This window comes from Phodopus roborovskii, unplaced genomic scaffold (genome assembly GCF_943737965.1).
Source record: "Phodopus roborovskii unplaced genomic scaffold, PHOROB, whole genome shotgun sequence".
Classification (NCBI taxonomy): domain Eukaryota; kingdom Metazoa; phylum Chordata; class Mammalia; order Rodentia; family Cricetidae; genus Phodopus; species Phodopus roborovskii.
Genome location: NW_026126469.1, coordinates 19358667 through 19383621, shown reverse-complemented (window position 1 = coordinate 19383621; position 24955 = coordinate 19358667). Strand labels below are relative to the sequence as shown.

The 24955-nt window shown below is 43.3% G+C and overlaps 1 protein-coding gene across 7 annotated transcripts in view; it reads left to right on the top strand.

Moving 5' to 3' along the window:
• Kalrn (kalirin RhoGEF kinase) overlaps positions 1-24955 on the top strand; it is a 503507-nt gene that overhangs the window by 228829 nt on the left and 249723 nt on the right. For all 7 annotated transcript variants that reach the window (XM_051191394.1, XM_051191388.1, XM_051191393.1 and 4 more), the window contains exons 11-14: positions 7599-7790; positions 13584-13792; positions 17543-17717; positions 24290-24485. In XM_051191394.1, the coding sequence (XP_051047351.1) occupies positions 7599-7790; positions 13584-13792; positions 17543-17717; positions 24290-24485 (772 nt within the window). The remainder of the gene's footprint in view (positions 1-7598; positions 7791-13583; positions 13793-17542; positions 17718-24289; positions 24486-24955) is intronic.

Here is a 24955-nt window from a genome sequence, read left to right as displayed (position 1 = left end):
GGATATTTAAGAGGCGACTCAGTCTCAGGGCTCCATCGCCCTAGGTGTGATTTTTGTCTTTATGAAAGAACGAATTTGGTCCACTGTTGGCTCTTTTACCTTCTGCCTTCAAGTGACACAGTGAAACTCAGGGCTGTAAACCAGTGAATTTCTGTTCATTAAAACTAATCAGGCATTATGTTTAGCAGCAAAAACAGACTTAGAGAGTCTTATTTTGGGAAAATAAAACCTGAAGAAATTCAAAGTTTTAAAAATAAACTGTTCGTAGAAAAGGTGCTGAAGCGTTTTAGATATGAAGAAGAAAACACTCTCTAGCAAGTCGAGATATGTATGGGAACGGACAGGGTGATGATTACATATGTAAAAGTGATAAAGTTGGTGTTTAGGTTCCCAGAGATGATCACATTGCCCAAACTATGTGTGTTGGGAAGTGTTGGCATCTACTATAGTTATTTTTGGTATCAATCCCAATTATAACTGAAGATTTGTATGGACAGTGTCCAACTTATGGAGCATCTGGCTAAGGCTCCTCATTAGACACGCCTTATTTGGATGTAGAAGTTGCCTTCATGGAGGTAGCTATTGTTTGCTTGCCCCATTCTTCAGATCATGTAGGAAGATATTCTTCCAGCAAATGCAGTGTGGTTGGTGAGTACATTGGTGGTACTCAGAAATGGCTTCCTCCTCTTTCCTACCGCTTGTTGCCATTGTCGCTGTCCATCCCTGTAACTTCCACATGCGTTAGATGGAGACCGCCTGGTGCTTCACATTAGACACTGAGAAACATTTTCCTCTCTTGCCCTCATAGATTGTGGAGGGTGTGCTGCATCGGTATTATGTTTCCGACATACTAATGCTCAAGTGAATTGTTTCAAATTTATCCAAGTAACCTAACTCCCATTTACAGGGAAGACATATCTCTAGTGTTAAATGGAGCTGGGACATATCGCTTACAAAGAACTCTTCTCCAACTATTCATTCTAGAGATGGGAACAGCCTGCAGAGAAGGGGAACATCCATTTCAGAGTCTTACTGCTACACAGCGGAGTTTTCCGTTTGAAAGGAGAGCATCAGGCCCAGTAGGTGCCCTGATGGGCCCTGAAATAGGAGTCCTTCCTGTAGGAAGAATGAGCTTCCTTCTGGATAACAGTGTGCATGTGCTAGAGATGTGTTTCAGAGCCACACCAACAAAGGCAGCTGCCAGTGAATGGCTCTCGTGTCACCACTAGAAGATTAGGTCAACAGAGTGAGTGTAAGGCAAAGTAATGAGGGAGACAAGGAATGAAAAAATTTATATTGCAGTTTGGAGGATGTAGTTCACGAAAAGTACATGGAGGTTTACAGGTTAGACACTTGGCTTGTCATTTTAGAAATAAGAGACTCTCAACACTCTGCACCTCACATTTCTCATTTTAAAGACGAAATTAATAGTACCCATCTATGCTTGATCCCCATGCTTGGAGATTTTGTAGATAAAGGCCCTAACACAAGGCCAGCTTAGTGTGGGTACCTGGGTTAACCAATACTGGTTGTTCAGTACATACTCTTTAGTTTCTGGTAGTGAGGAGATTTTCCACAGATACTTTTATCCTCAATTTCTAATTTAATTATATTATAGTCAGAAAAAAGGGTGATTTGCATACTTTGAACTTGCAATTATGACACAAAATAAACGTTGTCTTGGTAAATGCTCTGAGCCCTCAGAAAGAATGTGTGTTCTGCTGTAGTTGAACAGATTTTCCATAGAAATCAAGTAGGTCAAGTTGACTGAAGGTATTCAAATGTGCTTCCCTGGTTCTTACTAAGATAGGGAATTGAAATCTCTGGCTATCATTGTGGATTTCTCTCTCTCTCTCTCTCTCTCTCTCTCTCTCTCTCTCTCTCTCTTTCTCTCTCCCTCTGCATAATTATTAGTGTTTGTTTCATGTTCTTTGAACCTTTATGTTTATTCATATAAGTGCTTAGCATTATTTGGTGCACTTGATAAACTGGTCCTTTGATCATTATGAAATGACCTTCTTTTTTCATGGGGAAATCACTTCCTGCCAGCCTACTGGATCTGGTGTTATATAACAACACACCTTTCTGTTGACTATGGTTATCATCCTATTTTTAAATCCATTTTTACTTTAACCTACTTATATGTTTAAAGAACACTGTGCTTGGTATACAGTTTGGACTTGATTGTTTTATCCAACATGACAGTTCTGTTTTGGGCTATGGTGTTGTGACAATTGGTACTGAATGGGCATAAATCTCTTGCTTTTTCCTCCATTTTTCTATGCCTTTTATTGGTGATAAGGTTGCCTCTTTCTCCTCTCTTTTACCTTTTTCTTGGGTGAATTGAATATTTTTCTTCTTGTTGTTGTTGTTTAGTTTTCGAGACAGGGTTTCTCTGTGGCTTTGGAGGCTATCCTGGAACTAGCTCTTGTAGACCAGGCTTGTCTCAAACTCACAGAGATCTGCCTGCCTCTGCCTTCCAAGTGCTGGGATTAAAGGCATGTGCCACCAAAGCCCAGTGAATTGAGTATTTTTGATGATGGATTCTATCTCCTCTGTTAGCTTACTAAGTTTTTGAATAGTTGGTTTAGGATAGATAGTATTTTCACTTATCACAGTTATTAGTAGGTGATACCATTTTTACATAGCATGCTTCCATTTTACCTCCTAAAACTTTGTGCTGTTATTGTCATATATTTTGCATATCCTTATGCTATAAATCCCACACTGGATTGTTAATTGTTTTTGCTTAAATAGTCAATTATAAGCTAAAGAGATTTAAGTGTTAGGAAAGAGACATATTTACCAGTGTCGTTAGCATTACCAGTGCTCTTCATTTTTGTGTATAAACCCAGTTTTCCATATAACACCATCTTCTTCCAAAGTATTTCCTCTATTTTACGTACTTATTGTGTATATGCATGACATGTGTGTATTGTGGGGGGGGCACATGCACATTCATACATGGACACAAATACATGTATGCATGTGGAGGTCCGAAGACATTCCCGATGTTGATCCTTACCCTTCTACCTGTGTGAGACAGACTCTTTGCTGTTTGGGGCTGAGTGGTGGGAGCAGGTACTGGCTAGCCCCGTGCCAATCCTGGAACCATTATCTAGTCCCTGCTGGTGGCCTCTTTTCCAGCCTCACTCAGGTCTTCACATGCAATTCTGTCCCAGAAAGGGGAACAAAAATTTTATTGTCAGCTATCAAGTGCTATCCCAGTGTAAGGTCTGGAACATGACGTTGACTGCTGTGGTTCATAATCGAGTTTATCGACAACTCTGCTCTCCCAGTGCCCATGTTTCCATGGCTTCCTTCACCACAATGCATGTACTCCTTTGCTTCTTTTCCTTCAACTTATGTTGGTGCCAGCCATCCAACCATGGAGCTTTGAAAATAAGCATTAGGTGGCAGGGGAGGTTCCCTTACTGGTCCTCCATCTGGACTGCTTGCTAGGATGCACTAGCACTTTTGAATTAAAAAAGAAAAAAAAAGCTCCTTCTAGGCCACATCCCTTCTCCTCTCAGGATATAAAGCCAAAGGACTAATTCCATATTACCAAGGAAACTGATTCTTAATTACAGACAGGTTTCCATTTACTGCCCCTTCCACCCCTTGCTTTTAAAAAGACATATCCCTCCCTTCTGTTCTAGCCCAAGAAATCTGAAACGATGTCTGTGCCTGTGTTGCTGGAATTCCTGTAGTTTTAAATACATTACCCTAGAATGTTTCATTGCATCCCTAGGGAGCAAACAAAAAAGTAATGAGGCAAGACTGCAGTACCGAGCTGAACCTAGGTTAAGAACTAAATTATTGGGAGTATTTTACCTGGTTGATGCAGAGAGGAGTGTGAGCAACAAAAGAGCCTGTAACCATCTGTATGACCCAAATCTATGACTCAGATGCTCTGGCTACGCAAGCCCTCTATGAAAGAGAAAGGCCCAGTGGCTGAGAGATCAAACTCCCAGCTCTGAATGCATTTTTGGCACATCAGGTGGGAAACATAGGCAAGGGCTCAAGGCCAAGGCATGCTTAGAAGACTGGGAGACTAATACATGCCAAGGGTTATGTCACAGTGAGGTCAAGTCTGGCCCGGGGCAGTACCCATTGTGGACTTGGGAAGAAGGTGAGCTCAAGTCTCTTGTCAATACTTGTCCCAATTTCGGACAGTGTATGTCTTTAGTAGTATTTTAATTTACATCCTCTAAACAGATTCTTATTTCAAGAATGAACCACGTGGTAGAATCAGCTAAGTGGGAATGAACAACTAAACATGTGCCTTAGCATGTAAAGTCTTGTATCAGTTTATGGGGATCAGAGTTGAGTATTAGGATTAGTGGGGATTGATGGGTTATTAATTTATTAATTTAGTCACTAATATTTGTGGAACAGTTTCTTGGTGATGGGTACTAAGGAAACAAAGGTGAAAGACCATGGGAGAGAGGGACGATGTAAAACACTGTCAGGAACCCAGAAAGGGGGTCCTAAATCTGCCTTCAGAAAAACTGTAAGTATAAGGGAAGACTTCCCAGAGGAAGTGATGCTGAGGCAGGGTATTAAGAGGGGAGTGAGAGTTGGTCATGTAGAAAACTAAAGGAAGTGCAGACCAAACAGGAGAAATAGATGTCACAGTGCACAAGCATCTTTTATTTAAAGATGGTTTATAAGAGAGCAATGTGCATTAATACAGAAGGAGCCAGATGAAGAGGGCCCATATCATGCTAAAGCGTCTATCCCAAAGGTGTGGGAAACCACCAATCACTTTAAAACAGACAGATCTGCTGGATCTGGGCTTGAGGAGCCTTTTCAGGTAATAACTGAAGAGAAGGTTGGGCACAGGCCAAGCAGGGAGCCCAGCTTTTAGTACATGCATCATTGCCTTTCTACCTTTCTAAATCATTCCTTCTCTGTAAAACCCACCACCCAGCTCTTCTCTGCTTTGCTCAACCTGACTTTCTGCCTCTCTGCAACTTTACTACAATCACACACCTCTATTCCTGTCCACTCCATGAACAGTAGCTCGATATATTCATTGTATACCAGACACAGTGCCTGGCCTAGGACTACCAAAGATGAGTAAGATATAGAACTGTCCTTTACAGGGTTCATATGACATTAGAAGGTGGCATGGACACACATGGTCCCTTTGATGCGTGATAACAGCTGTGGTACAGAATATACACACAGTGCTCTAGGCACAAAGAAAGTGTCTTGCTTTCGGACCCTCCTACTCTTTTGACAAATCATATCTATCCAAGAGGTCTGCCACTGCTGTGGGGAAGGCAGTGCAGGGTAATGCTATTTCTACTATTTTGAAGCTGGATGCCCTTAAGCAGCAATTTCATGTGTTTTTTTTTTTCACATGAAAAAAATGGATCAATTCATAGATTATTGTGGGAATTAATAAGGAGAACTGTGCATAAGCTTTTGGGATAGTTCTTGGCAAGGTGAAAGTGCTTGCTCATTATAGTTATTGCTACCCTTACTTGTTATTCATTTCTTCTTAGCACCTGTATCTTGTCAAGAAACTTCAGCCAGCCCCTAATTATCTGTTATGCTTCTTGCCTCATTTATGTGCTATTTCTCTCAATGATGATTTTGCTCTCCACTGAGACAAAGTAGATGCCACATGCTTCTGTCCTCCCAGGATGCTTATGATGCTACTAGTATACTAGTATGAGGGTGACCCCTGTCTGTGCTTAGCGAATCAGGGTGTGCTGGTCATCCTTCATGAAGCAAACTCTTCCACTTTGCTTTTCCCCTATTATTGGTTTTAAGTCAAATTTATTTTGGGTAGGCAGTGGTGACACACACCCCTAATCCCACCCCTCATGAGGCAGAGTCAGGCAGATCTCTGAATTCAAGGCCAGCCTGGTCTACAAAGTGAGTTCCTGGATAACCAGAGCCACACAGAGAAACCCTGTCTCAGAAAAAGAAAAAATAAACCACACATTTAATTTGTGAACATTTCGACAAGGTATTATTTATTGTATAAAATGTAGAGCTCTAACCTTGAGTTTCTTTGTGCTTCTGAGATTCTCTAGGGTTCAAGGCAGGAATTTGAAGAATCCTTGAAGAAAAAACAATCTTCCTCAAGAAATATAGTTCTATTGACTGAACACTGTATCCAACCCCATAAGAAACTTTTTCTTTTAAACCTTGGCCTCCCTTACCTCTCCTCCTCACCTCTGCATTTCTCCAATAACTCTGAATGGCTTCTTTCATTTGCTTTCTAGAATTAATGTTCTTTAAGTTTGTGAGGGGGAAAAGCCCCTTTCTATACACTGGGCTAGTCTGTTTGTTGTTGATTTTTTTCCCCATAAGCTGCCTGGTTGGTACAAATGATTTTTCTTTTGAACCCTATCTGGTTAACCTTAGGACAACATTTGCCTTGGGCAATTGCTTGTCAAGCAGCATTTCTTTGGAATCCCTTGGGACCTTCTGGGAATTCCTAATCATCAGCTTGATGCTCTCAGTAACCAAGAAACTGTGTCAGTCACCTTCTGGGGTACATCCTTGGTGTTAGTTTCTGGACCATAATTCATCCTGTAACACTCAAATCCTCGAGGAAGTCAAAATCAGTTCCATACAGTTATTGCTGTAGCCTCTTTCGGATCCCTACTCGCCTTGTGTTTGCTGATGGCTTCTGCTTCTAGATCCACATAGCCAGCAGCCAGCACCAGTTCCTGGCCAGAGGGCAGTGTGCTGACCTGAGGGACATAGGTAAATACATGTGTATTAGAGTCACAGGTTGGATGTCAGAATGTGTTGGATTATAAGTTGCCTGATGTGGAAAAATTGCATTCGTGACACATCATGTAATAACTATTTTAAAAGTGCTGGCTGCCATCATGATGAGCAATAATTGTAAGGCTTTTGAAATGCTCATGAGAATACTACCCTGTGTACAGACAGGGTCGGAGGCATGAGCATGGGACACATGGGACACAGTAGCTCATGGTAAACATATCCACCAGTTTCCTTTGCTAAAGGAACAGCAAGCATCCAGCCTTCACTGGGGCACAGGAACTAATCTCTATCTCCTCCCACTGCTTGTGGCCTTCTTCCCTTCCCTCCAATGAGCTAGTTCTTTTCCAAAAGATAAACACCAGAGTGATGGGGAGCTGCGGGCGGGGGCAAAGCAAGCCTCCTAGTTGGTGTTCTCATGGTTCTCACATAGAGAAGCACAGAGCATCCTTGTGGATGAGCTGCTTCCGACTCTGGCGGGTGCAGACTGAGATGTGAGGGAGGACAAGGAAGGGGCTCTGTGCAGGTGGGGAATTGGAAGCAGAAGGGCTATGGAGATTCTCACAGACCTCCCTTGTCTCTAGGGACGCTACACCTCTGAGACATCCCAGAAGCAGGCTAGGCTTCTAACCAGTGCCTGCTGTGCATAGCAGCCCACTGCTTGCCTGCTAGGAGGCGAGGTGCCAGCTCTGCGCACTCTGAGTGGTGCCAGATCAGGGAGCTGTCGGCTCAGCGCCTCCGCCCTCTGTGCCCACTCTTCTGGGAGTCCCAGGGTGGGCTGTGAGAAGGCGTGAAGCTTGTTCCCTGGCTGCAGGTTGACTTTCCCTCACTGTTGTTGCTGGCAGAATACATACACCAATGCAGACAAGCTCCTAGAAGCAGCAGAGCAGCTGGCTCAGACTGGGGAATGTGATCCGGAGGAGATCTACAAGGCAGCCCGACACCTGGAGGTGCGCATCCAAGACTTTGTTCGCAGGGTGGAGCAGCGGAAGCTTCTCCTGGACATGTCAGTCTCCTTCCACACACACACCAAAGAGGTAAGGGGTGAGAGGCTGTGCTGCCCGGGACGGTTAGTTGGGCTTCCGGGGAAAGTGGGCTGAGGTGAAAGTGGGCTGAGGTTACACAGCGTCCTCAGAGACCACAGAATAGTAGCCTCCAAGCACTTTGGGTCTGACAACCTGCATTGAGGCCACTACCAAATGCAGCAAATTCCCTCCCATCCTCTCTAGAGAAGGAAGAGTGATGGAGGCAGGTGGTTTTAGGGACTTAAACTAGAAAATTCTCCCTGCTGCTCAAAGAATTTCAAAATCTCTGGTATAGAAATAGTAGGTGAACTAGGGACTATAAGAACAAGAATGCCCTACCACGTAGCCCATTTCTCTTGGTTGCTTCTTCTAGACAGTAATCACTCACCAGACTTTGATCAGGTGTCTTTGCTGCTAGCAAGGAGCATTTAGACTTTGCAAGTGTATTCAGTTCTGACATTACAGATTTTGTTTTCAAATAAAAATGTTACTACATTTTTTGGGGCGGGGTGGAATACTATATGTGCCATTGCATAAGTGTGGAGGTCAGAGGGCAATCTGTCCTCATTGGGGCTCTCTTTCCAGCACGTGGGTCCGGGGGCTTGAACTCAGGTCACCAAGGCTAGAAAGGAAGCACTCCCACACACTGAGCCATCTCACTAGCTCTGTTTTACTGATTGTTTAACACATCGAGTCTTCTCCATAGGGTCTGTGGCTCAGGGCCAGGAAGGTGGGTATTAAAATTGATGTTTACTTTCTCTGGAAGAGAGATGATGGGCAGTAAGTGTAGTGGGGCTGAGCTGCCCTTCACATCATCTGGATAAATCCAAGACAGAATCCTTCACCACTTGGAGAAGGGGGCGGGGGTCGTGCAAAGTGCTTGGCAGGACAGAGGTTCCCTAGGAAGAGGTGATGGCAGACCTGTGATTGCTTTCCATCTCTGATTAACAAGGGGCAATCTGCAATTGAGTAAGTGGACTGGAAGGCGGTCCACTTAACCTCTTGTGTGGTAACATTCTTGGCAGAGGAACTCACTTGGTGTGTGCATGTTTATGTTCCCCTAGGAATTCATTTTAATAGGATATTAATTAAGGTTTGATTGCTGCTCAGAAAAAAATGTAACCCTACTTAATTAAGTTGATTTTTGGTTTGGGGAGTGTGTTAAGAAGCTTGGCTGACACAAATCCACAGGCTTTTCTGACAGCTTGTCAGAACCACTGTGTATCGGTGCAGTGTCTATCAGAGAAAAATGTGCAAAGACATTATTTTCTAAACTTAGATCCCCTGGGCAGATGAAGGCCTGGTGAGCTCACTGCAGGTGGCTCTGCTTCAGCTCCTGGGCCCTCAGATGAGTGTCTGAGTGTCTGTACAGCAAAGGGATTAACTCTAATCCGGGGCTCCCCACCTGGCTGTCAGCTTGCTTGGGGCTCACTTGACTCTCAATGACAATCTCAGAAATCAAAGGCATGTGGACTCCCTTGTCATTAAGGGCCTGCGGGTAAAGCAATGGAGTATGAATGAACAGGACTGACACTCCTCTAGTGTAGGGTTGTGGCCTGTTTGCAGGCTGTCTACTGCCACTTTCTATGGCAGTACCAATCCCCAGTGTGTACCCTAGCATCTAGGGGCACTACCTAGCTGCATCTCCTGCCTTCTGCCAGTGGAATTAAAAGATTGGGACTCAGTTCCAGATAGTCTCTTTAAAAAGCCACATGAGTTTGAGTTTGTGCAGGTCTCTTATGTCCCCAGCCCTAAGTTCCATTCTTTATGAAATAATTTAAACAGACTTGGTGCTCTAAGAATGTCCCTTCTGTTTTGTTTCATTTTTCTCTCCCCCATTAGATGTTGATAATAATAATTAACAATAATAAGTAAGCCTGAGGTTGTATAAGTGATTCCCCTCATCTACCGTCTGGCTCTTTGTAATTACAAACATTATACATGTGTATTGGGCTCTTTCTTGTGTTGTTAAATTAAATACCTGCTACTTGCCAAATACATCACCTTGTATAATGTTCATGGTAATCTTATAGATTTTATTAGCCATAATTTCAAATGAGGAATGTTAAGAAAGAAACTTGTGTCTCAGTAGTACAGCTGTTTCCATCACCTTCTGAAATTCTGTTCAACATACCTGATACCAAAATCTGTTAGCATGGGAGATTTGGCATCTTCTGAGCATATTGGATTTCAGATTTGTGAATTAATGCACAAGCCTGTACATGCTTGAACTTTTAACAGCTGTCTGTAGCTGTCTTCTCTCTGATCTCTGCCTCTCCTCTGTTCTTTCTCTTTGCTCCCTCCTCCTCCTCCTCCACCTTCTCCCCTCCTCCTTCGTGTCCTCCTCCACCTCCTCCTCTTCCTTCTCTGTATCTTTCTCCTGTACAGGGACTTGATGAGAGGGTAGATCATGGCTGAGAAATAAAAACTTGCTAGGGTTATTTGACAACAGGAACCTAGTAGTCTTAACAAAAACAAAGACATACAAAAGAGGCCCATACTACCACACATTTTCATTCAGTACAGTTCCTGATTTCATCTCTGTGAACAACAAAAATAAAGGGGACGGGGTGAGGAGCCTGAATCTCCAGCAGGAGCTTTTCTGGGAACCTGACTAGCAGGCAGGGTACACTGTGGGTGGATAGATGGGAGCAAGCTTCAGTATTCGGATGAAGGCGCTCCTGGAGTTTGAGCTCTGTGTAGTTTAACAGCTCTCAAGCCTGACCACCTCACAAACCTTGTATGTAAACCCCCTCCTTAATGCTGGGGCCATTCACCCTTGACCCCTGCTTGACTCTAAGACAAACACCTGGCTTTTTGTTTAGAGTATGATTAACAGCCAGGTCTACTAATTAGTATACAAATTTCTCAGAGGATCCTGGCTTGCCACAGTTGCCCCCTCCATCCCTGCCTTCAATGAATTATAGAAAATGAAGGAAAACCTACAGCTTTGCTCTGGGACCTTGAATAGCAGGGATGCTGTTGCAGGTCCCCTCTGCTTTGTTATGGCCAGCCCCTTCCTTTTGTACTTCCCCCTTTCTTCCTTTCTTCCTCCAATCATTTGTTAAAGGTTTGCCTTAGTGCTGGCATATAATAGAATATTATCATGGGGTATAATTATCATGGAATGGAAGCTCCATTTATGGGAGATTCCTGTATGAGAACTGAATATCCATCTCTATAAATGATTTAATCTAGACTCTGCAGACTAAAGTTCATAATTTTACCTCTGCTTCCCACATCAAAAGGTTTACTCTCATTGGGATCAGAGAGGAAATAGAAGATATGAACAAGGTAACATTCAATCTCATTTCTTCCTCTGATTAAAGAGGCTTTTTCAAATCCTATTGGCCTTACTGTGTGAATTATTTTCAACCATAGGAGTTCGATGGCTAAAATCATCTCATCACTTCATTGTAATGTTTCTCAGTCTTGAATAATTAGAGACTATGTAAATGTTTCACACTGAATGATTCACTAAACAAGCGATAGTACATCTAGTATAGTAAAGTCTTACTCGGCCATTTGAGAGTCCACATGGCCAAAGATTATGACGTAACCATCCAGCATGACCACAGTTTTGATCACATAGAGAATAAAGACAATATATTGAAATATATTGAAAAGTTTAGCTTTTCAATGAAGCTGTGCTTCATTTTTAAAAGCTATACTTGTAGGCTGAAAAGATTTCTCAGCAGTTAAAAGTGCTTGTTGCTCTTTCTGAGACCCCGAGTTTGGTTCTCAGCACCCATATTGGGTGGCTCCATCTCTAAGAGATCTAACAACTTTTTCTAGTCTCCATGGGTACCTGCATGCACATCTACATACACAGAAACATGGGCACAAATATAAGCCCTAAGATAAATCTTTAATATTTCTCTTTTTAATATGCAACCATGAATAATCTTGTTAGCAGGACTTTGCATCTATCTCCATGAGACCCCTCAAAAATCACAACTTTTGTCTTATTAATTTTGTTTTATTAATTTAATTTTATTTTTGAGGATGTCATGAGTATTGCATCTGTATTGAATCATGTATTTTTAGTAGCCACTTAAAGAGAAGAACTACTTGATAAAGAAAGATGACAGGAATATGCTTGGGCCCTTCTTATACATCCAGAGGTCAACACAGATTGTTCAAACATTTGAGTGTCTTCTCTTTCCCAAGACATGTGGCCTGCAGGCAGGTTGCTGGTCAAGGGAGCTGGGGTAGGGAGAAATGTCCCAGCCCACATCCTGAGACAAGGCCTTGTAGTCCAGGTCATCTACGACCAGAGTCATAACACCAGCTCTTAATTAGATAGCTGTATTAAATACCCACTTCTTTTTGTGTCTTCCCTTGTGAAATTAGTCTAGACCCTTTATTTCTCAAAGAAACACACACATCACAAACACATACACACAAGTTTGTCCACCCACCTTCTCCAGAGTCAAAGTAAATCTGTCCAGTCTTCAAACAGGATGATGGTCACAAGAGTAAAACAGCTTTATCTTCCATTTCAGTCACCAAACTGGCATGGTATATATTTAAGAAACAAAAGCTCGTGTCAAGAGTAAAACAGAATAAAGCAAAATGAAACAACCCCTTGAAGGGGTTAAGAGGGGCATTTGCCTGTGGCATCTCTAACGGTCACCACATACAGCCAATTAGCGGGAAGAAGTAAGAAAGACTTTCTTACCAAATCATTCACCCGTAAACCTTACTGCCACCACCACCACCCACACAGCCACCCTCCCCAACCCCCCTACCCCACCCGATCTTTCTTCCTTAGCTATCCCCTTCTGTCCGGCTTTTCTCGGTTGCCCTGATACACACGAACAGCAGCAGCTGTGGACGACCCCTCCTGCTTCACTGGTTACGCTACTAAGGCTAACCCATGTTCAGCACTGAAGGTTCTAGAGATTCTCAAATTAGTCCCATTCATTTAGTTTAGAACCATGTGTGTTCTAAGAGAAAGGATAGAACAGGGGCCATGTATTCAAGTAGGAAACAATGTGCCATGGTACAGCTCTATTAGATTCAGAGGAACCGGTCTAGAAATGGCTGGAACATCCATTTTACTAGGTAAATGAGCAATTAGTGACTAAGTTTTTAGTAATTCATCTAATCCTTCACTGCTTCCTGTGCTCATTTATTCAAAACACTAGATTTAGACTCTTTAAAGTTGTCTGACAGCTAATGTCATCTTGGCCCCTTTCACCATCTTAAATATAATGTGGAAATGTCTTATACTCTCATTGAAATTTAGAAAAGATGCACTTTAGTATTGAACTTTCTAAATAACCTAGCAATGTTAATAAGAACAAAAGAATTTAGCGTGGCATAGGCTACACTTAATCTATGCTTGGCTCTTACTGGGTGGCATCTTTTTTGCACATTTGCATTATGATCAATTTCTATACAATATCACGATCAATTTCTAGCAAGCAGTCTATAGCTGCCAGGAAGAAGTGTACAGAACCATTCACTTTCTCCTTTCTAAAAGATAAACGTATTTGTCTACTCCAGTCTCCTGTTCATCTGGTCTCTCACAGATGAGTGATCGATTTGCTCAAAGAGGCCTGCAGGTTTCAGTGAACTATTTGGTTTTTCCATGCTTAGGTAGTGTCAACACTCATGAAGTGAACTTTGTGAAGATGGGTAATGAAAACCAGTGTAGAAACACACACTGGTCTTCAGGTATGCTGATGACGACTCCTGCTCTGGGATGTTGACTCCTCTCCAGCTTTTGTTGCCCTTCCCCCAGTGCTGGCCTCTCTCTTCAGTCCTGAATAGAGTATCTATCTGCTCTCTCCCACACAGTTGTGGACATGGATGGAAGACCTGCAGAAGGAGATGCTGGAGGATGTCTGTGCAGACTCTGTGGATGCGGTCCAGGAACTGATCAAGCAGTTCCAACAGCAGCAGACCGCCACCCTGGATGCCACCCTCAATGTCATCAAGGAAGGCGAAGATCTTATACAGCAGCTCAGGTCAGCGCCTCCCTCCCTGGGGGAGCCCACGGAGGCCAGGTCAGCATGGGCAGTGATTTCCAGTGGGAAATGCCTCGGGCTAGATACAAGATAAGTCCTGTCCCTGTCTTGACTCAACCACAGCCTGCTTTGTGATTGTGTGTGAGCTTCCATTGCTTTGTCTGTAAGACATACAAATGCCTGCACCACAGCCAGCTTGAGTTTAGACAGAAGCTTTCTAGGAAAGTGCTAATGCTTCTGAGCATTATTTATCATCGGAATGATATTCAGCAATCAATAAAAAGAAGTGTTTTAATTAAGAATAATGACGTATTTGGCCATGCAGAGAAATAGACATTATTAAATACAGTATTATCCAGCTGCTGCATCCAGCACAGCTCCAGGGATGGAGAATAAATGGAATGAAGAAGAGACAAATACACAGACACACAGAAAAGCTTGGATCGAGTGAACCGGGCTCTTTGATAAGGATGTCTCAGCAGCTGCCCTGGAAGTTCAGTGTGTTTATTTTATACAGACAGAAGTGTGGTTCTTCCAGACAGCTGAACAAGGAGGTGGGGTTTATGGTATACAGCTGCATCAAAGAGACAGGTTTAGCTAATCTCTGTAAAAAGCAGTCTCTGTATGGAAGCAGCCCTCAGGTCATAAATATTCAAGGGGGGAAATCTACAGTGGACATTTTCTGCATATATTATCACCATCCACACAGACTAGAGGATGCCATGCCTTTGGGCCTCACCTTATAGGGTGTGGGAAGCCCTTGCCATTTTCTCATGGGTCTGAGGCTATGGTCTTGGTATGGCCATCTCATGCCAACAACATACACCCAATTAAGCTTTCACACAATCAGGGTTCCTCTGCTCCTCACATCCAGCGAACTCAAAGTTCTTTGTCGTGTTGCTTTGCTTTGGGCCCCTGAGGATGCAGAGAAGGTTACCCACTATGATCTTTTCCATAGTCCCTTATTGTCTAAATAACAAAACTCCTCCATTGTCAACATTAGCACACATAAATAAGTAGAACAGGAAACCCATGTTGAAAGCTGTGTGTTTAGAATAGCCCACACCATTGATTGTTTTCTGTTGGCATCAGTGTCTAGTTCCTGTCCCTGTCAAGGGCACTGACTTCTCAGATAAAGTGTCACTGAGCGAGCCTTCGGCAAGCCCTCAGCAACCAGCCCCGTGCCCAGGTGCTGCATAAAAAGGGGTTGATGGTGCTAATGATGCCTGCCCTCGGGGACTTGTTCCTGCCCCCCAAATCACCTAGTGCTGGGGCCTCTGCCAGCTATAGACAGAAATAATCTCATCAACAAGTCCCAGGCCAGCCCTGAGGCCTGAGGGTTTTATTTCAACTGGAGAAAGCTTACCCCCCCCATACCAATTGTCTGATTAAATAAATAATGAAAAATTACCTTTAGGAGGCCCTGGCATGTTTTTTTTTTCCTTGTTAGAAATTAATCATTTCTATTCTAAACGTGTACACAAGATGTACTAAATTTTCCTGTTGCTTACTAATAAGACATCCTCTTTGCCTTTTCCCCCAGTTCATCTTCATGAATATCTAATGCATGGCAGTATTGTCTGCCTACCTAGGAAACCCTGCCGTCACTTGTTTCTAACAGAAAGTCTAACTAGTGGCCAGCCACTTAGCCTGCTGAGCCTCGGCTGCCTCGTTTGTATAATTAAGGCACGCTCTCTAGACTCTCTGTCAGCTGTAGGATTCTGTGATGGTGCTGTCTTCTCTTTGGAATACTTTTGGCAAGCTGGCTGGCTGGTTTTATTCTGTAGGGCCAGGCCTGCAGAAAACGCATGTTCCTTACAAGTGCCAGTCTTGCACAGTGCCCAAGGGCTCAAGGCTGCTCAGTAGTGGTGGAGGCCACATTGTCAGTGGTGACTGCTCCACAATGTTTAAGTTGATGGATTTTTAGCAAGTACCATATGCACAAGTCCAAGAGCATCAGTGACATCATCATTTATCCATTGGCCTGACTGTAGCCCAGCCTAGTAACATCTATTTGTCCACTGACTTGACTATGTCTTGTACTTCCCTCCCTGACATCAGAAACTTTTAAAGAGTAGGACATGAGTAGGGCTTAGAGGACATAAGCAGGGTCTCTCACATACTTTGCAAACATGCTTTCTCTGTGTCGTTAGTGTTTCTGACATGTTTCCTTAGAGTTCCGAGGCAATTGTGGATCATCTCTGTGATTCCTAGTAAGACACTGCACAGTAAACTAGAAATCATTATCTTTCTTCAGGACGCAGTATGCAGGAGTGATCTGAGAGAACAGCCTGATCCTCCCAATAGCAAAATGCTCAGCAAACACATAATGGCCATTATTAACCACACCTCATGTTCTTTTTATGGTTGGAGTATTTATACAGTAGTGGAGACAGAAACTGTGCACATTTCCTGCTCTGATGTGCCAAGAGGAGGATATAGGACTAGGAGCTCTCTGTGTGGCACAAGAAGAGCTGTATGACAATAAAAAGAGCCCTTATTATCTTCAGGAACAGATAGTGTGTGCCCAGGCCCTGCTGCCTCTGAAACAAGTACCTGGCCTTCAGGTCCTGGGAAGGAGAGAATTTCACACTGATGTTTTCTCCTTTGCCCATTGACCTCCTAAGTTGTGTAAGACACCAAGGTGTCACAAGGTAACAAGTGTGCAGGCTGATTTCACAATCTAAAGCTCTGGCTTATTCTGGGTTCTACAGAATTTAAGTTTCCATAGCTTTCCTGTTAGTATCTCTTTGGTGGTCTCACCATCTCCAAAGTAATTTCCCTGAACAAGTAACTCCATCTCTTAGTAACTTGGTTCCACTCTGCAATATGTCTCTTATCCCTACTTCTTTTATAGGGACTGCTGAGGGAACAATCCCCTCCCTTCTGCTAAATCAAAATGTATCCTCTGAAACACTTGTCTATTGTCCCAGCCCATGTGATTTAGCCTTACCCCCCCCCCAGGATGACTATGCCCTAGGAAACCCTTGATACTTCCTTGTGACATTTCAGGGTTAATCGTGACTTATTGCATGTTCCTGGCCACAGTTCACACAGCCCCTACTTCACAGCAAAAATGGATGATGTCCATTTGACAAAAGAGGTAGCTGGGACTCAAGCTGATGACTTCCCAAGGCCACCAGCCTAGATATGTCAGAGAAGGAACCTAAACCATGTTTATAGACTCCAGATCCTATGCTTTCCTAACTATAGCTTGAAGTCTGTTTCAGAACACCCGCCCACAGTGTGAGCACAGCATTGTGAAGTGGGCGGATAATTTTGGTATCCATGATGTCATTTTATTTTAACAGTCCTGTGAGGTAGAAATAAGAAGGATTTTGGTTTTGATTTTCAAATTCCTTTTTCTATCTTTATGTGTTGTGGTGTGTGCATGTGTGTGTGTGCACGTGTGTGTGTGTGTGTGTGTGTGTGTATGTGTGTGTGTGTGTTAAAGCTGTATCTTAATCTACATATGTGTATGGAATCATTCTATTTCTCTGATATTTTATGACCTTTCTCTTAGCTTATTTCCTTCTATCCCTTTGAGAATAGAAGAGCAGCAGGTGCTGGAAATAAAGGTATGGATTCCAGAGAGGGTGAATTCACTCATCTCTTGCTGTCCTACTAAGAAGATGGTGCCAGGTTACAGTGGCACTTTGATAGTTTGTTAAAAGACTAACCTGATTTGCATCCCCTTTGCCCAGGTGAGGAGAGCCATCCGGCTTGGCTCCTCCATCACTTTTAACACAGCAAGGCCCCTCCCTCTCTTCTTCCCCTGCTCTGCCACAGGGACTCATCTGTATCCAACAACAAAACACCCCACACTAGCTCCATCAGCCATATCGAGTCTGTCCTGCAGCAGCTGGATGATGCTCAGGTGCAGATGGAAGAGCTGTTCCACGAGCGGAAGATCAAGCTGGACATCTTCCTGCAGTTGCGCATCTTCGAGCAGTACACCATTGAGGTATGGGAAAGCAAGAGAGAAGACAGGAAGTGGTGGGGAGGGCTAAGGGGTGCAGGGGGGTGATGGATGCACCCAAGTAAACGTTTCCTGGCCAAGGCCACTGCTGCCTCTGCGGAGTGGTAGCATGAAGCATCCTGTATTAGACATAACTTTAGGACTCACAGAAGTCACATTCCACGAGTATCTTTCTCTCTAATCCCTTCTTCCTGACAGCTGAGCAGAGACCCTCTGCTCACTTCTGGTCTGTGGATCACATCAATGGGCAGCTTTTGTCACCATTCATTACATTCGTGCTTGGTTCCTAAAAGGTTGCACGGTTGGGTGTGGGGTTCTTAAAAAGGAGAGTCACCGAGCTCATGGTGTCATGAGTGGAAGGTTTTAAAGTTAGGTGGCTGCCTTAGCTGATGCACACAGGCCAGGCATCAGGGGAAATCACACGGTAGCCATGAATCCCAGAGCTCCAGGAGGAAAGACAATCTAATGCATATGTAGAAAATAGCCCTTTAAAGACATACAAGTCAAATACATTACAGCTAGAACTGACTTCAATGTTGATAGAGGAGTTTTTATTTCACTTATAGAATTGAAATTCTTTAGCTATTCTACGTACAAGATCCCCTCCCCTAGTACTGGACAGTACTTTGGAATGCTTGGTATGTAGTGGGGAAATAGTGTGAGGGGCTGATAAAAATTAAGGAGATAAAAAATAGTGTTTTTGCTTTGCATCTGTTGATATGGAATATGATGTCAGGTTTCAGAGGGTCTTGTCCCCACCAGGGAAGAATTAGAAAGTTGGGGGATGCGGATATATCTAATCCTAGATAGCAATGGAACTTCCCTGCCAATGGGAAGTTCTGGCTTGAGTCAGATTGTCAGAAGTTATTTTTAAGGGTATTAAGTTGTTTCAAATGCCAGCTGTGCCTCAATGTGAGGATGAGGAACACACTCCTAGAGAAGCTTTCAGGGTGTGAAACTGAGGGTGGTTTCTGTGAAAAGAGCCACGTCAGAGCTGACATAAGCCAGGACAGTGCAGCTCCGGTTTTGTTCCTAAAGGAAGGCATTTAGTGGACACAGTCCAAGTTTCTAGGGATTACTGGAAGTGGAGCAGGCCCAGTACCCTGACATCTGGGGGATCTAAGCATAGCAGCCTCACTGATAGCTGGCTGAGATGCGCTAATTAAACATTAGGAAGCATGAATCGCTGCCATGTCTCTTTCTGCTCAGTCATGATGGCCTATGTAGTTTTCACATTATCACCTGGAATGATATCATAATGTGCCCACCATGGAAGTGAGACTAATCCCAGGCTTGTTAGGCTTGGTACCAGGACGTGGCTGCATTCCTAACACACATTTTTAGGCTTCTTGTCTTGGATAGTAGGCAGAGGCCCAGAGTGAAACATGGTGTCCTACTAAGTCCTATAGGCTCAGCCTCCCCTGTGAAAGGCATTCGGCATCATCATAGAAGAGAGCAGAAGACAGGGGCTTTTAATGTGAATTTCATGGTGGGAAGAACGTGGGTAATTATTTTATCTTTGATGTTTTATTGCATTTCTAAGTTTTCTACAACTAGAAAAATCAGAAATAAATATGTTTAAAAGTAGGAATAAGCCAGTGACCTCAGTTTTTTTCTATTCACATTGTCAATAAAATATTTTTGAAGGTATAGCTCCCTACACACACACACACACACACACACACACTTTTAATTATAAAAATGTTCTGTAATTGGCTAATAATCCCAAAACCCCATAGTACTCTTATATGAGGCTTCACTCACTTTTTCATGAGGTACCCTGATTTCAGATTTCAAACAGTCTTTTGATAATTTCCAGTTAATTTTTGCTTGTTTAACAGATCTTATTTGATTGCCATTGTCTCTTTAGCCCATAATGTAGCTGATAGAAAGTTCAGAGCTCTTTGGTTTTCATGGTTTGGATTATTTCCAAACAGCATTTTCTTTGCAGGAAGTCTGCTAAACCATGTGTCTTCATACAGGGTTGGTTTAGTGTAAACTAGATGGTAGATAAATCCATTTAATGGGGACATGAAAAGAGCAATAACTCAAAGTACGCTGACAACAGTGAACAGTTGACCACGGGCAGCCTTTCAGGGTTGACTGTGGCTCCTGCCTTCTCTAAGGAGCTGTCTCCTGCTCTGTACCACAAAAAGCCATCTGCCTCATGATCAGAGTGGTCTGCTGCTAAGACTCTGGGGGAAATGTCAGAATTCTTACTGGCTTGATAAAATAAGTGTGCAGACAATGTGTGTAGATGCATATTTATAGAGGGAGACTTCTCTTCCAATCGGACTAACCTGTGCCATTCCGTGCACACCTTGGAAGAGCACTCAAAAATGACACCAAGAAATTAGACTCTAAATAAATAATCTTATGAAAGTATGGGCCACAGATTTAGTCTTTAAAAATATCTCTTACTCTTCAATTGCAAAGTTTGCTTAATGCACTTAAAAGTTATATGAAATATTAACCCTAGCAAGGACTAGAACAGTCAACTCTAAATTCTCGGATTTGTATGAGAAGGAGTGGGGACCAGGCAGAACCTGGGAAGGTTTTTCATTGTAAGAGGAAGCTTCTACCCAGAGAAGGGAAAGCAGGTTGTACCTTCCTGGTGATCTTGACTTCTCAGCTAATTGTATGTGTAGACGTTAGTGTCTTATGATAGAAAGTGGTTGCTCTCTTGGCTGTTCTCTTGCATAAAAACTCAGCTCAGGGGACATTTATCAGAACATTTAGGGGGCAGGTTGGAAGAAACACGTGATGATTCTTCATTAGCATGCTAATTCTATGATAGGGAGGCACAGAGTGGGGTACAGAATGGGCAACACCTGACCCAGCTGGGCAGCAAAGATTTTTTTCCATGAGATTATATCTGATGAGAAGGCCAATTAGTGCCAGAATTTGGCCTCTCTGGAGGATGTGTTGCTAAAAAATCTCCAAAGTACACACACACATACTCCAAAAAAGAGAGCTGAAGAGAAGGAAGAAAAAGCAGGATATCATTATTTATTGAATCAAAATCTCTGACCTCTTTTTCTTTTGTCCTTGACTGTCTCCTGAGAAATCTAGAAAATGAGGAAATAGAGGGGAAAACTATTTCATTTCAAATTCTTGAAAATATTTGAATATGTCTGTCATGGGCCTCTCCTGTACCGGAAAACCCAGAGATCTCTCTTCTGTAAGTCACATTCCCAGTTCATTATAGAAAGGCACGGCCTCTGGGTGTCACTGCTCTTCTGTCCTCTGGTAAAGGGACTCTTGCTAGCCATGACCTGTTCACTTGCCCATAGTGAAGAATGTGTCCTATTTAAGACTCTAATGTCTCCCAGCCCATCATGGAAGGCAGGGGCTTTCCAATGACTTCCTATCCTAAACTATCTAGCTTTGTGTTGCTATTTCTCTCCCTTGAGGTACATGCTTTTAATATATTGACCTTTTTTTTCTAATTTAAATGATAGTTTCCCTCCCTTTCCCCCCCTTTCTGTTTTCCTTCTTTCTTTACCTTCTTCTTCTTGTTTGCATAGTCCTACAACTTATAGATAGACTTTAATTTGAACGTCACTGTCAAGGCTGTAGATGTTTGAAATGTTGGCCTCAGTCATCAGGGCTCTGTGACGTTCAGTGGACACTCCAGGGATATAGCTGGAAACCTCCACAGTCAGAGTGGACCCCATCGCCCCGTCTATCTTCATCATCATGTCTTACTCTGTTACACTGTGAAACTATGAAGAATTGAGTACTGGTACCCAACCACAAAATAAGATCTATTTGAGGAAATATTTTAAAGTTTTTCTTCTTAGTAGCATCTTCTAAGCATACTTTTGAGAAGTGGTCACATAATGAATCCAGTGAAGTAAGTCAGCCTCCTTCCAGAAAGCTATTTAATAGTCCCTTCTAAAGTTTTTGTTAAGCTCATCTCAGAATCATCATGGGGGGGGTCCCCTAACATCTTCCTTTAAAAGAGTAAATGGAAATAAAAATTTAAATTCATTCATTCATATGGCTTCCAGAGAGCCACGTAGATAATCAAAGATCCCTGATGGATGCTTTCTGGTCCTTCTGGAATTGACAGGTTTGGAGCTTAGATACTCTGAGCAAGGTTCAGTGCTGTTGCTTTTGTGTCCCCATAGATGCAGCAATACAGGACAGAGACACACTGTACAGCGGAAACTGCTTGCCCAGGTCTCCAAACACACATGCTGTACAGCACAGACCGTGGTCTCCAAACACACACACTGTACAGCGGAGACTGTGCTTGCCTGGGTCTCTGAAAGTCTTGGCTCCTTTTCTTATGTTTTATCTTCTCTTTAAAAAGGAAGACGAAAATGACTATTTTAATCTATTTACCTTATTCCCTTCCTGGTATCTCTAGAACAGACAATTGTTAGAACCATATTCTTTCCAGAGTATCTCTCAAAGAGATCATCGTTCTTCAGACCCCTTGAGGAAGGCCTCATTCTCCAGCCATACACTGGATTTAGTCATCATATTCTAAAACTCTGAATCAAGAGAATGAGGATGACAGAGGCCCCAAAGCCACCGGTGGCCCTGAGCAGTCTGGGATTTGACAAGGAGCTAATTGAGTGAAGGAAAACAACAAAATAGGCCAACCAAAAGCGGAGTGAGTGCCCTTGGGAATCCCCTGTCTCATTTGGTTTAGGCTCTACTTTAAGCTTGACCAAATCCTCTCTAAATACAGTTATATCACCAAGTTCGTTTCCAGTGCAGGCTCTACTTTTTAAAGTCTTGTCTCTGTGAGAGCAAGATGTACCCCACTCCCTCCCCTGAATTCCCGCCATGTTTTGGAGTGAGCCTCTAGGCCTGCCAGATGGAGGCTCTTGGGGAGGAAGGTTTGTTCTGAAAAGTGATCAGGACTTGAGCAGATTGGGAGGCTGACAAGGATTTTCAGAGCTGTGGTACCCAATGGATGGTGGGGCTGAACTCACTCTCAGCATCAGCAGTCAACCAGCTGATTCTCCATAGAAGTGGGAAGCCAGCCTTGCTTGTTAGCAGTAAAGTGAAGTAGAAGTTAGATGTAAAGGAACACAATGAGCCCCTGTTGTAGCCAACCTTAGAACCCTGGAAAGAAGGTGGAAAAGAACTCAGTGGGAACATAAATGATAAAATATTATCCATATCAATAGCCACGAGGTAAGTACATTTTTAAATCCGCAATGAACTTTCACTTCCCATGTAGTAGTGTCATTAAAATTCAACAGACAAACCAGGCTGGAGAACCCACAGCCATGAACAAGGGGGAGCTCATGGACTCCAGACTGACAGCTTGGAAACCATCATAGGTCAAGACCAGGCCCCCTGCATGTGGGTGACAGTTGGGAGACCTGGGCAGTCTATGGGGCCTCTGGTAATGGAACAGCATTTATCCCTAGTGTACGAATGGACTTTGGGAGCCCATTCCACATAGAGGGATACTCTCTCAGCCTAGACACATGGAGGAGGAGGGCCTAGGCCCTGCTCCAAATGATGTGATAGACTTTTAAGATCCCCATGGAAGGCCTCACTCTCCCTGGGGAGCAGAAAGGGGATGGGTTAGGGGATTGGTGGTGGAGGAGGGGAGGGAGAGGAAACTGGGATTGATATGTAAAATAAGATTGTTTCTAATTTAAATTTTTTAAAAAAGAAAAAATAGGCAGTAGTGACAGAAGATTGGTGAGGGCACAGGGCAACTGGGTCTTCCATACATTGTTACTGGGACCATCAAATGTTATAATCCCCTTGAAGAACTCTGCCGATTGCTTAGAAACATGAACCTGTTCCACTCAAAAACAGTGAAATCTATGCCCACAGAAGGTATAGTGTGAGGATTCTCACATTAGCCTTTTTCATAATAGCTATACACTGGTCAGCTGGACAGAGGATAAATATGTTGTGAATCAGTGTTCTAGAGGAATATTTATACATATACTTGGTTTGGTCACACTCTCCAGTTATCAGCCTTTGTAATAAAGAGAGGCAATCTAGTACAATGGGAATACAGGAACCAGAGGGGAAGGCCAGACTTTAATATTCACTAGTCCTTTGGCTGATGATGAGACCTTGATCCAGTCCCCAGGCTTCTCGAGCCCCCAACTTTGGCTTCTGGAATACACTAACTACTTGGCTCTGAAGGTTTCTTCAACTATGCAGTATTTTTATAATAATAGTTGTAAGACAACGGATAAAGTCTTTACAGATAGGAAAACTGAGCTGCTGTGTCCCTATCACAGCAAGCTTCAGCCACACTGCTCTATCTCTCTGAGTGAGACAAGTTCCCTCTTCTAGTAAGTAGACATGGAGATTGCCTGCCATACTGCCTGCCTCATTGTGTGGGTCACCGTGAGATGAATATGCCAAAACTTTATAAACTGTATAATTCAGTGCACAAATGCCTGCAGCCATTCATTTGCTGTTAGGATGGATGTTGAACCCTGCAAAAACATTCGGGAAGTGGAAAACAAGGGCTGAATTAGTAGATAAGGCTTTCAGCCAAGAGCTGCAATCTAGCATCCTCTTGTGGAGCCAGCAAGCGCGGGCTGATGTGGTGCTTCCCACAGGTGACAGCAGAGCTGGATGCCTGGAATGAGGACTTGCTCCGACAGATGAATGATTTCAACACAGAAGATCTGACCCTGGCAGAGCAGCGGCTACAGCGCCACACAGAGCGGAAGCTTGCCATGAACAACATGACCTTTGAGGTCATCCAGCAGGGCCAGGACCTGCACCAGTATATCATGGAGGTGCAAGCCTCAGGTAAGTGGCTTCTCATGCTCCTGGCAGGAGGGATGATGGAAGGAAAGGTTCCGTTTGCCCTGAGTTCCACAGTGTTCAATTCGTACATACAGACACAAAGTAGAAAGATTTACCTTTATTTTAGAGAGGAAACAAAGTCCTAAGAAACAAAGTAACACATGCAAGGCTGTGGGAAAGAAGAGACTAGAGACAAAGTCTCTGGGTACTCAGGAGAAAGTAGAAGAATCAGCGATGAAAATTAGTGCAGGTTTTTAAAAAGTTGTAGTTCAGAAGCAAACTGAGAGACGTCTGAGGCCTGTAGGGTTGTGCTGCAATGGGTAGTGAGTTCCTAAGCCACTCCACCACTGATGCAGTGGTCAGGGAGAGTGGGGGAGAGGATGGTAGTGAGCTCCTATGCTACTCTGTGATTGAAACAATAGTCAGGGGGTAGTGAGCTCCTATACCACTCTCCCACTAATGCAGTGGTCCTA